We start from the raw sequence: 12,279 nt of genomic DNA on the forward strand, positions 1-12,279 counted from the left end.
ATCGGTAAAAGCTCATTCCACGAGGAAGGTGGGCTCTTCTTGGGCGGCTGCCCGAGGGGTCTCGGCTTTACAACTTTGCTGAGCTGCTACCTGGTCGGGATCAAACACGTTTGCAAAATTCTACAAGTTTGATACCCTGGCTGAGGAGGACCTTGAGTTTGCTCATTCGGTGCTGCAGAGTCATCCGCACTCTCCCGCCCGTTTGGGAGCTTTAGTATAATCCCCATGGTCCTTACGGAGTACCCAGCATCCACTAGGACGTCAGAAATTAAGAATTTACTCACCGGTAATTCTATTTCTCGTAGTCCGTAGTGGATGCTGGGAGCCCGTCCCAAGTGCGGACTTCTGCAATACTTGTGTATAGTTATTGCTTAACTATAGGGTTATTGTTCTGAGCCATCTGTTGACTGAGGCTTAGCTGTTGTTCATACTGTTAACTGGGTATAGTTATCACGAGTTGTACGGTGTGGCTGGTATGAGTCTTACCCTGGATTCCAAATCCTTTCCTAGTAATGTCAGCTCTTCCGGGCACAGTTTCCCTAACTGAGGTCTGGAGGAGGGGCATAGAGGGAGGTACCAGTGCACACCAGATATAGTACCTAATCTTTCTTTTAAGAGTGCCCAGTCTCCTGCGGAGCCCGTCTATTCCCCACGGTCCTTACGGAGTACCCAGCATCCACTACGGACTACGAGAAATAGAATTACCGGTGAGTAAATTCTTAATTTTTTTTGTGTCCAGTTCTGTTGGTGTGGAATGAGAACTTGATTGCTGTACCTCCTGTACACATCTTCATAATCTGTAAATTTGGTACTGATATTATGACTCGCTTACTGTAGTGTTGATTTGTCCCGGTCTCCTTTACATCAGTAATAAACCCTGAGGGCTTCTCCTCTTTCTAGGTTGCTGATTACATCGTTAATGAATCTCCAAGATCAGTATCTGGACGAGGAACGGAGCTTGATGATTTAATTGGCATGTTATCATCTGATCCTTTCTTATCCAGAAAGGAGATTCCTCGTACTCCAGAAAATTTAAGTAAGTTTCATGTACATATATCAATATAATATAATATATAAAATATTAATATATGTGTATGTGTATTATATTATAATATAATATATATATTTTCTCTAACGTCCTAGTGGATGCTGGGGACTCCATAAGGACCATGGGGAATAGACTGGCTCCGCAGGAGACTGGGCACTCTAAAGAAAGATTTAGTACTACCTGGTGTGCACTGGCTCCTCCCTCTATGCCCCTCCTCCAGACCTCAGTTAGAATCTGTGCCCGGCTAGAGCTGGGTGCTTTTAGTGAGCTCTCCTGAGCTTGCTAATAAAGTATTTGTTAGGTTTTTTTATTTTCAGAGAGCTTCTGCTGGCAACAGACTCTCTGCTACGTGGGACTGAGGGGAGAGAAGCAAACCTACTAACTGCGGCTAGGTTGCGCTTCTTAGGCTACTGGACACCATTGGCTCCTGAGGGTTCGAACACAGGATCTTAACCTTGGTCGTCCGTTCCCGGAGCCGCGCCGCCGTCCCCCTCGCAGCGCCAGAAGTCAGAAGCCGGCAGAAGCAAGAAGACATTGAAATCGGCGGCAGAAGACTCCTGTCTTCACATGAGGTAGCGCACAGCACTGCAGCTGTGCGCCATTGCGCCCACACTACCCACACACTCCGGTCACTGTAGGGTGCAGGGCGCAGGGGGGGGCGCCCTGGGCAGCAATTAGGATACCTCTTGGCAAAAAGACACATATACAGCTGGGCACTGTATATATGTACGAGCCCCCGCCATTTTATTACACAGGCCCGGGACAGAAGCCCGCCGCTGAGGGGGCGGGGCCTTCTTCCTCCGCACTAACCAGCGCCATTTTCTCTTCACAGCTCCGCTGAGAGGAAGCTCCCCAGGCTCTCCCCTGCAGTATCAAGGTAGAAAAAGGGTCAAAAGAGAGGGGGGGGGGGGGGGGCACATAAATTTAGGCGCAAATTATCATAAACAGCAGCTACTGGGTAAACACTAAATTACTGTGTAATCCCTGGGTTATATAGCGCTGGGGTGTGTGCTGGCATACTCTCTCTGTCTCCCCAAAAGGCCTTGTGGGGTCCTGTCCTCAATTAGAGCATTCCCTGTGTGTGTGCGGTGTCGTTTGTGTCGACATGTTTGACGAGGACTGTTACGTGGAGGCAGAACAAGTGCAAGTGAATGTGGTGTCGCCGCCGACGGCGCCGACACCTGATTGGATGGATATGTGGAAGGTGTTAAATGATAACGTAAGCTCCTTGCATAAAAGGTTGGATAATCAGTCAGGGTGGGTCTCAACCCGTGTCTGATTCTACAGCTCAGAGGCAGTCAGGGTCTCAAAAGCGCCCACTATCCCAGTTGGTTGACACAGATGTCGACATGGATTCTGACTCCAGTGTCGATGACGATGAGGCAAAGTTGCAGCTTAAAATGACTAAAGCCATCCGATACATGATTATAGCAATGAAGGATGTATTGCACATATCGGGGGAAAACCCTGTCCCTGACAAGAGGGTTTATATGTTTGGGGAGAAAAAGCAAGAAGTGACTTTTCCCCCTTCACATGAATTAAATGAGTTATGTGAAAAAGCGTGGGATTCCCCTGATAGGAAAGTACTGATTTCCAAAAGATTACTTATGGCGTATCCTTTCCCGCCAACGGATAGGTTACGCTGGGAATCCTCCCCTAGGGTAGACAAGGCGTTGACGCGCTTATCTAAGAAGGTGGCCCTGCCGTCACAGGATACGGCCGCCCTAAAGGATCCTGCGGATAGGAAGCAGGAAGGTATCCTGAAGTATGTTTATACACATTCTGGTACTCTTCTGAGGCCAGCAATTGCTGCTGCCTGGATGTGTAGTGCTGTAGCAGCATGGACGGATACTCTGTCTGAGGAGTTAGATACCCTGGACAGGGAGACTATTTTACTGACCCTAGGACATATCAAAGACGCTGTCCTATATATGCGGGATGCCCAGAGGGACATTTGCCTGCTGGGCTCTAGAATAAACGCAATGTCGATTTATGCCAGAAGGGTCTTATGGACTCTGCAATGGACAGGTGATGCCGACTCTAAAAAAAAAAACACATGGAGGTGTTGCCTTATAAGGGTGAGGAATTGTTTGGGGACGGTCTCTCGGACCTAGTTTCCACGGCTACGGCTGGGAAGTAAAACTTCTTGCCATATATTCCCTCACAGCCAAAGAAAGCACCGTATTACCAAATGCAGTCCTTTCGTTCACAGAAAAGCAAGATAGTCAGAGGTGCATCATTTCTTGCCAGAGGCAGGGGTAGAGGAAAAAAGCTGCACCATGCAGCTAGTTCCCAGGAACAATAGTCCTCCCCGGCTTCCACTAAATCCACCGCATGACGCTGGGGCTCCACAGGCGGAGCCAGGAGCGGTGGGGGCGCGTCTCCGAAATTTCAGACACCAGTGGGTTCGCTCACGGGTGGATCCTTGGGCTATACAAATTGTGTCTCAAGGATACTAGCTGGAATTCGAGGTGACGCCCCCTCACCGTTACCTAAAATCGGCCCTGCCAGCTTCCCCCAGGGAAAGGGAGGTTGTGTTTGCAGCAATTCACAAGCTATATCTCCAGCAGGTGGTAGTGAAGGTACCCCTCCTTCAACAGGGAGGGGGTTACTATTCCATCATGTTTGTGATACCGAAACCGGACGGTTCGGTCAGACCCATTTTGAATTTAAAATCCCTGAATATTTATCTGAAGAAATTCAAGTTCAAGATGGAATCGCTCAGGGCGGTCATTGCAAGCCTGGAAGAGGGGGATTTTATGGTGTCTCTGGACATCAAGGATGCGTACTTGCATGTCCCCATTTATCCACCTCATCAGGAGTACCTCAGGTTTGTGGTACGTGACTGTCATTACCAATTCCAGACGTTGCCGTTTGGCCTGTCCACGGCACCGAGAATATTTACCAAGGTGATGGCGGAAATGATGGTGCTCCTTTGGAAGCAAGGGGTTACAATTATCCCATACTTGGACGATCTCCTCATAAAGGCGAGGTCCAGGGAGCGGTTGCTGATCAGCGTAGCACTCTCAGGAAGTGTTGCTACAGCACGGCTGGATTCTGAATATTCCAAAGTCGCAGCTGATTCCTACAACGCATCTGCCCTTCCTGGGCATGATTCTGGACGCAAACCAGAAAAAGGTGTTTCTCCCGGAGGAGAAGGCTCGTGACTCTGGTCAGAGGCCTCCTAAAACCAAAACAGGTGTCTGCATCACTGCACGCGAGTCCTGGGAAAGATGGTGGCGTCATACGAAGCCATTCCCTTCGGCAGGTTCCGTGCGAGGATCTTTCAGTGGGATCTGTTGTACAAGTGGTCCAGATCGCATCTTCAGATGCATCGGCTGATCACCCTGACCCCCTGTCCCCCAGGGCCAGGGTGTCTCTTCTGTGGTGGCTGCAAAGTGCTCACCTCCTCGAGGGCTGCAGGTTCGGCATACAGGACTGGGTCCTGGTGACCACGGATGCAAGCCTCCGAGGATGGGGGGCAGTCACTCAAGGAAGAAACTTCCAGGGGCTGTGGTCAAGTCAGGAGACTTATCTGCACATCAATATCCTGGAACTAAGGGCCATATAAAACACCATGAGTCAAGCGGAGCTTCTGCTTCGAAATCAACCAGTGCTGATTCAGTCAGACAACATCACTGCAGTGGCCCATGTAAACCGCCAGGGCGGCACAAGAAGCAGGGTGGCAATGGCAGAAGCCACCAGGATTCTTTGTTGGGTGGAGAATCATGTACTAGCACTGTCGGCAGTGTTCATTCCGGGAGTGGACAACTGGGAAGCAGACTTCCTCAGCAGGCACGACCTCCACCCGGGAGAGTGGGGACTTCATCAAGAAGTCTTCACGCAGATTGCAAATCGATGGGAACTGCCACAGGTGGACAAGATGGCGTCCTGTCTCAACAAAAAGCTAAAAAGGTATTGCGCCAGGTCAAGGGACCCTCAGGCGATAGCTGTGGACGCACTAGTAACACTGTGGGTGTTCCAGTCGGTCTGTGTTTCCTCCTCTTCCTCTCATACCAATGGTGCTGAGAATTGTGAGAACAATACTCATTCTTCCGGATTAGCCAAGAAGGACTTGGTACCCGGAATTGCAAGAAATGCTCACAGAGTACCCATGGCCTCTGCCTCTCAGACAGGACCTGTTACAACAAGGGCCCTGTCTGTTCCAAGACTTACCGCGGCTGCGTTCCTAGCGGAAAAAGGCATTCCGGATGAAGTTATTCCTACGCTGATAATGCTTTGCTGTCACGTCCTTCCTAGCCTTTATCACCGTATATGGCGAAAATATGTTGCTTGGTGTGAGGCCAGGAAGGGCCCTACAGAGGAATTCCAGCTGGGCCGATTCCTGCACTTCCTACAGTCAGGAGTGACTGTGCCTAAAATTAGGGTCCTTAAAGGTCCAGATTCGTCCCTATCCATTTTCTTCCAAAAAGAGCTGGCTTCACTGCCTGAGGTTCAGACGTTTGTTAAGGGAGTGCTGCATATTCAGCCCCCTTTTGTGCCACCAGTGGCACCTTGGGATCTTAACGTGGTGTTGAGTTTCCGGAAATCCCACTGGTGTGAGCCACTTAAGACCGTGGAGCTAAAGTATCTCACGTGGAAAGTGGTCATGCTGTTGGCCTTAGCTTCGGCTAGGCGTGTGTCAGAATTGGCGGCTTTGTCATGTAAAAGCCCCTATCTGGTTATCCATATGGATAGGGCAGAATTGCGGACTCGTCCGCAATTTCTGCCAAAGGTGGTGGTGTCCTTTCATTTGAACCAACCTATTGTAGTGCCTGCGGCTACTTGTGACTTGGAGGATTCCAAGTTGCTTGATATAGTCCGGGCTTTGAAGATTTATGTGACCAGAACGGCTGGAGTCAGGAAGACTGACTCGCTGTTTGTCCTGTATGCATCCAACAAGCTGGGTGCTCCTGCTTCAAAGCAAACTATTGCTCGCTGGATCTGTGGCACAATTCAGCAGGCTCATTCTGCGGCTGGATTGGCGCATCCAAAATCGGTGAAAGCCCATTCCACAAGAAAGGTGGGCTCTTCTTGGGCGGCTGCCCGAGGGGTCTCGGCATTACAGCTTTGCCGAGCTGCTACTTGGTCGGGTTCAAACACATTTGCAAAGTTCTACAAGTTTAATACCCTGGCTGAGGAGGACCTTGAGTTTGCCCATTCGGTGCTGCAGAGTCATCCGCACTCTCCCGCCCGTTTGGGAGCTTTGGTATAATCCCCATGGTCCTTACGGAGTCCCCAGCATCCACTAGGACGTTAGAGAAAATAAGATTTTACTCACCGGTAAATCTATTTCTCGTAGTCCGTAGTGGATGCTGGGCGCCCGTCCCAAGTGCGGACTTTCTGCAATACGTGTATATAGTTATTGCTTACTAAAGGGTTATGTTATGTGGCATCAGTTGAGTGATGCTTGTTTGTTGTTCATACTGTTAACTGGGTAAGTTTATCACGAGTTATACGGTGTGATTGGTGTGGCTGGTATGAGTCTTACCCTGGATTCCAAAATCCTTTCCTTGTAATGTCAGCTCTTCCGGGCATAGTTTCCTTAACTGAGGTCTGGAGGAAGGGCATAGAGGGAGGAGCCAGTGCACACCAGGTAGTACTAAATCTTTCTTTAGAGTGCCCAGTCTCCTGCGGAGCCCGTCTATTCTCCATGGTCCTTACGGAGTCCCCAGCATCCACTACGGACTACGAGAAATAGATTTACCGGTGAGTAAAATCTTATTTTTTTTTCTCTCTAATTAGCCAGGTACAAAACGGGAAAAGTGGAGTGGTAGTGTTTGTGGGCTAGCATACAGATGTCCTTTAAACACCATCATCCTTTTTGCCTGGGCATTGACTCTTGGGATTGAGTAGTTTCCCTGATTTCGGCATTTTGGTACACTATTGGCAAATGATGTACTGTATTTGTGATTTTAGTATTTCTTTGTAGAGGAATTGGTATAAAGTTGTATGTGTGGTGTGAGCTGCTAGTTTTTCCCTGGATGAGTACTTATTCCTGAATTTTGCAATTTCATTTGCCAAGTACACCGTTGTGCTTACTGATATAACATTAGTATTTATTTCTCTGACGTCCTAGTGGATGCTGGGAACTCCGTAAGGACCATGGGGAATAGCGGCTCCGCAGGAGACTGGGCACATCTAAAGAAAGCTTTAGGACTATCTGGTGTGCACTGGCTCCTCCCCCTAGGACCCTCCTCCAAGCCTCAGTTAGATTTTTGTGCCCGAACGAGAAGGGTGCACACTAGGGGCTCTCCTGAGCTTCTTAGTGAAAGTTTTAGTTTAGGTTTTTTATTTTCAGTGAGACCTGCTGGCAACAGGCTCACTGCATCGAGGGACTAAGGGGAGAAGAAGCGAACTCACCTGCATGCAGAGTAGATTGGGCTTCTTGGCTACTGGACACCATTAGCTCCAGAGGGACCGCTCACAGGCCCAGCCTTGGAGCTCGGTCCCAGAGCCGCGCCGCCGGCCCCCTTACAGAGCCAGAAGCAAGAAGAGTCCGGCAAATCGGCGGCAGAAGACATCCTGTCTTCCACAAGGTAGCGCACAGCACTGCAGCTGTGCGCCATTGCTTCTCAGCACACTTCACACTCCGGTCACTGAGGGTGCAGGGCGCTAGGGGGGGGCGCCCTGAGCAGCAATAGAAACACCTTGGCTGGCTAAAAATACATCACATATAGCTCCTGGGCTATATGGATGAATTTTAACCCCTGCCAGATTTTCACAAAAAGCGGGAGGCTCCGCCCCTTTCTCGGCGGCCTTTCTATCTCCTCAGCACACTGGCGCCATTTTCTCTCACCGCTCCGTTGGAGGGATGCTCCCTGGCTCTCCCCTGCAGTTACTACACTACAGAAAGGGGTTAAAAAAGAGAGGGGGGCACTAATTAGGCGCAGTATAACAATACAGCAGCTATAAAGGGAAAAAAAAAAATATATATATATATATATATATATATATATATATATATATATATATATATATATATATAAGCGCTCTGGTGTGTGCTGGCATACTCTCCCTCTGTCTCCCCAAAGGGCTAGTGGGGTCCTGTCCTTTATCAGAGCATTCCCTGTGTGTGTGCGGTGTCGGTACGGCTGTGTCGACATGTTGGATACGTGGAGGCGGAGCGGAGGCCGATAAATGGGATGTCGCCCCCTGTGGGGCCAACACCAGAGTGGATGGATAGGTGGAAGATATTAACCGACAGTGTCAACTCCTTACATAAAAGGCTGGATGACGTAACAGCTGTGGGACAGCCGGCTGCTCAGTCCGCGCCTGCCCAGGCGTTTTCAAAGGCCATCAGGGGCTCAAACAACGCCCGTTACCTCAGATGGCAGACAGATGTCGACACCGAGTCTGACTCCAGTGTCGACGAGGTTGAGACATATACACAATCCACTAGGAACATCCGTTACATGATTTCGGCAATTAAAAATGTGTTACGCATTTTCTGACATGAACCCAAGTACCACATAAAAAGGGTTTTATTTTTGGGGAGAAAAAGCAGCCAGTGTTTTGTTCCCCCATCAGATGAATGAATGAAGCGTGAAAAGAAGCGTGGTTTCCCCCGATAAGAAACTGGTGATTTCTAAAAAGTTACTGATGGCGTACCCTTTCCCGCCAGAGGATAGGTCACGTTGGGAGATATCCCTTGGGGTGGATAAGGCGCTCACACGTTTGTCAAAAGGTGGCACTGCCGTCTTAGGATACGGTCACCTTGAAGGAACCTGCTGATAAAAAGCAGGAGGCGATCCTGAAGTCTGTAATTACACACTCAGGTTATACACTGAAGCCTGCTATTACCTCAGCATAAATAGTGCTGCTGCAGCGTGGTCTGATACCCTGTCAGATAATAGCTAAGACAGGGATAATGTTTTGCTAACATTGAGCATATTTAAGACGTTGTCATATATATAAAGGATGCACAGAGGGATATTTGCCGGCTGGCATCCAGAATTAATGCAATGTCCATTCTGCCAGGAGGGTATTAGAAACCTGGCAGTGGACAGGTGATGCTGCATTTAAAAGGCACATGGAGATTCTGCCTTATAAGGGTGAGGAATTGTTTGGGGATGGTCTCTGGGACCTCGTATCCACAGCAACAGCTGGGAAGAAAATTTTTTACCTCATGTTTCCTCACAAAAGCCTAAGAAAGCACCGTATTTTCCGGTACAGTCCTTTCGGCTTCAGAAAAGCAAGCGGGTCAAAGGCGCTTCCTTTCTACACAGAGACAAGGGAAGAAGGAAAAAGCTGCACCAGTCAGCCAGTTCCCAGGATCAAATCTCTTCCCTCGCTTCCTCTGAGTCCACCGCATGACGCTGGGGCTCCACAGGTGGAGACAGGTGCGGTGGGGGCACGTCTCGGGAACTGCAGGGACCAGTGGGCTTGCCCACAGGTGGATCCCTAGGTTGTGCAAGTAGTATCACAGGGATACAGGCTGGAGTTCGAGACGACTCCCCATCGCCGTTGCCTTCACATCAGCCTTGCCTGCTGCCCTCGGAAAGGTAGTACTGGCGGAAATTCACAAGCTGTACTTCCAGCAGGTGAAATCAAGGTACCCCTCCTTCAACAAGGCCGGGGTTACTATTCCAAAATGCTGTGGTACCGAAACCAGACGGTTCGGTGAGACCCATTCTAAAATTGAAATCCTTGAACACTTATATACTGTTGATTTATGGAATCTTATATAACATATATTTATTATATCATATATTGATATAATGGTTTATGTATTTTATATCTGCAAATATATTATAATAGGCTTACAAATAGGTGGGCTCATAACAAAAGGGGTGATGTTTAGTACTGGTCCAATCACACAATATGTAATGCGTGGACGTTCCTATTTTCATACCTGTGATTGGCTCAGATTAAAGGAGCTATATCTCTACTGTCCAGGAAATATTTCCAGGCAAAGCCTAAATATACTTTACAGAGATATATAATCCTGGCTCATTGAACATATAAGTACTATACTTTGACTACAAGTCAGTTGTCCCAACTTGCAGAGCCTTATATAATATATGCAGATTTCATGTATAACTTTAGTGATTCCGAAAATGAGTTCAAGACTTGGAATACCAGCTCTATTTTGTCTAGTACATTTATTATAGGTGATACAAATTACAAGATAAGATAACACAATGATAATAAATCTTATAATTTATCTAAACTTCCTTAACCATGGTACATACATAAAACACAAACAGTTTTACAAACTTAAACAATTAATACACATACTATACACTTGCAAGAATATGTGAGGGCATAATTCATAGCTACCGTCTTAGGATCCTGACTCCCTCTGGACTTTGTTCCTTCCTCCTCTCCTTCTAACTCTCTATCTATCAGACTGCCCCTTATATCCTATATTCTACCAATTCAAAACTAGTATATGCCCACAGTTTCCAATGGAGTACATAATTATAGGTTTTGACAGATTCCAAAGTGTAATAAAACGTTCTCTGCTAACTCCGTCCCACGGTGGTGAGCATGTAGAGAATTTTGGGATCATAAAGTTTGGTATTCCTTTATCCATCAGAGATCTACCTTTGTATGGATGTGTAAACGATCTATTTCGCCTAGGCCCTAGGGTGTTAGCATAAATGATTGTGACCTGTTTATAGTGCGTTTGATCCTATATTATCATTGCCTCTGGCCAGCAGTATAACTGGACAATAGGCCAGCTGGTTGATGTACTCTCTAAAGGTATGAAGATCTTTGATTGTGAATTCCAATGCACCCTGTTCATACCAGTAACTGTTTGCATATTATGAGACCTGAGCTAGGTGACCTATTGACTTTATCCACCAAGTTATAATCATTTATTTGCTGTGTGTGAATCAAGTATACAGTATACATATATCTACATATCATGTAAACTTTGATTTAATTGTACTTGGTATAGCGCAGATCAGACGTTAATCCTTTGATTAATACAGATATGAATAATGGCATGGAAGGGATGAATTTGTGTAATGCTCAATGTATTGTGTATTCTGGCTATATGGCTTACACAGAGAAAACCTGTCTCTTACATAATGACCCATAATCTTGCAGTAAAACACACAGAAATACATGCTACTAAATTCTCAAAACATAAGACTAATACATTCAAACCTATTTAAGTTATACCTTACAATAATATATATATACACACACTCTTAACTGGTTAAAATCACATTGGGTAATAAATCATATTATTTAATTTACATAATTTGTTCTAACTTTGGTACCTACTAAATTATATTGTTATGTAATGGTCTATATGGCAACAGTCGCCCCCTTGTGGCCGTGAGAATTGATGATGATGGCCACACATACATTAACATAATAATTGCTTATATCTTGCATCTACCAGTTTTTCTAGCTTACTGCGTTCCTGCCTTATAAGGCGCTTAAGCCACAATATCAGTGAAATTAAAATGATTAGCAAGATTGTTTGACCGATCAGCAAGCCCTTTAAACCAATCTCCAGCCAGGTGTTTGTCATGGTTATTTCAAAATCTCCATCATGCAGTAATTTATTTAGTGTGGCATCTGCCTTCTCAACCATGTTATTAATTTGAACTATGTGTGTGTCTTTCCTATCCAGGAGTTTCTGTAAATCTAAGGTTAAACTATCTATGTGTATGTTGAACACAGGTATATATTCTCCAAGGTTTGAGATTTCTGGTTCACTATCTATATTTATGTCCTCTTCATAAACGGGGATTGGGGTGATAACCGTCTGACCAATGGTGGTATACTCATGTGGGCTAAAGCAGAAATTTGGGTTTGGCACTGGACATGACTTTTCCCCATACAAGAACTCTCCGTGATTTGTGACTATGCAGTACTGTCCATTCATGTTGTATGTAACCTTCACCGCTGGAGTTCTCCATTTTGTTAGCTGCACTGGACAAGCAATGTCTCTGGCTGTATAGCTGGTTGATGTATTTGGCTTTGCACTGTGTTCAGGTCCTCCCATATCCATATCTTTGCTGGGAATGGTGGCAAGTTCATTTATATCTGTGATTAGGGTACTTGGTTTACTTGATTCTAGGCCGCAGATTGGCGTCTCAATTTCGAAAACATTGCAGCGACACAAGTATTGGTTTCCCTTGACTGCACAGCAAGCAGTATGTGGAACTTTCCAGATGTCGTCGACTCGGACCAGTAGTTCTGGTAGGTCCAGCCGCTCTTTGTAAATGTCCTTTTCCAAATATCCAATGGAGTGAACTGTAGACAGT

At 46.6% G+C, this 12,279-nt stretch overlaps 1 protein-coding gene across 1 annotated transcript in view; it reads left to right on the forward strand.

Moving 5' to 3' along the window:
• The window catches only part of HAUS6 (HAUS augmin like complex subunit 6), a 199,397-nt gene that overhangs the window by 161,565 nt on the left and 25,553 nt on the right, over positions 1–12,279 (forward strand). The window contains exon 15 of the mRNA XM_063914178.1: positions 901–1,036. Coding sequence (XP_063770248.1) covers positions 901–1,036 — 136 coding nt within the window. The remainder of the gene's footprint in view (positions 1–900; positions 1,037–12,279) is intronic.

Source organism: Pseudophryne corroboree, chromosome 1 (genome assembly GCF_028390025.1).
Source record: "Pseudophryne corroboree isolate aPseCor3 chromosome 1, aPseCor3.hap2, whole genome shotgun sequence".
NCBI lineage: Eukaryota > Metazoa > Chordata > Amphibia > Anura > Myobatrachidae > Pseudophryne > Pseudophryne corroboree.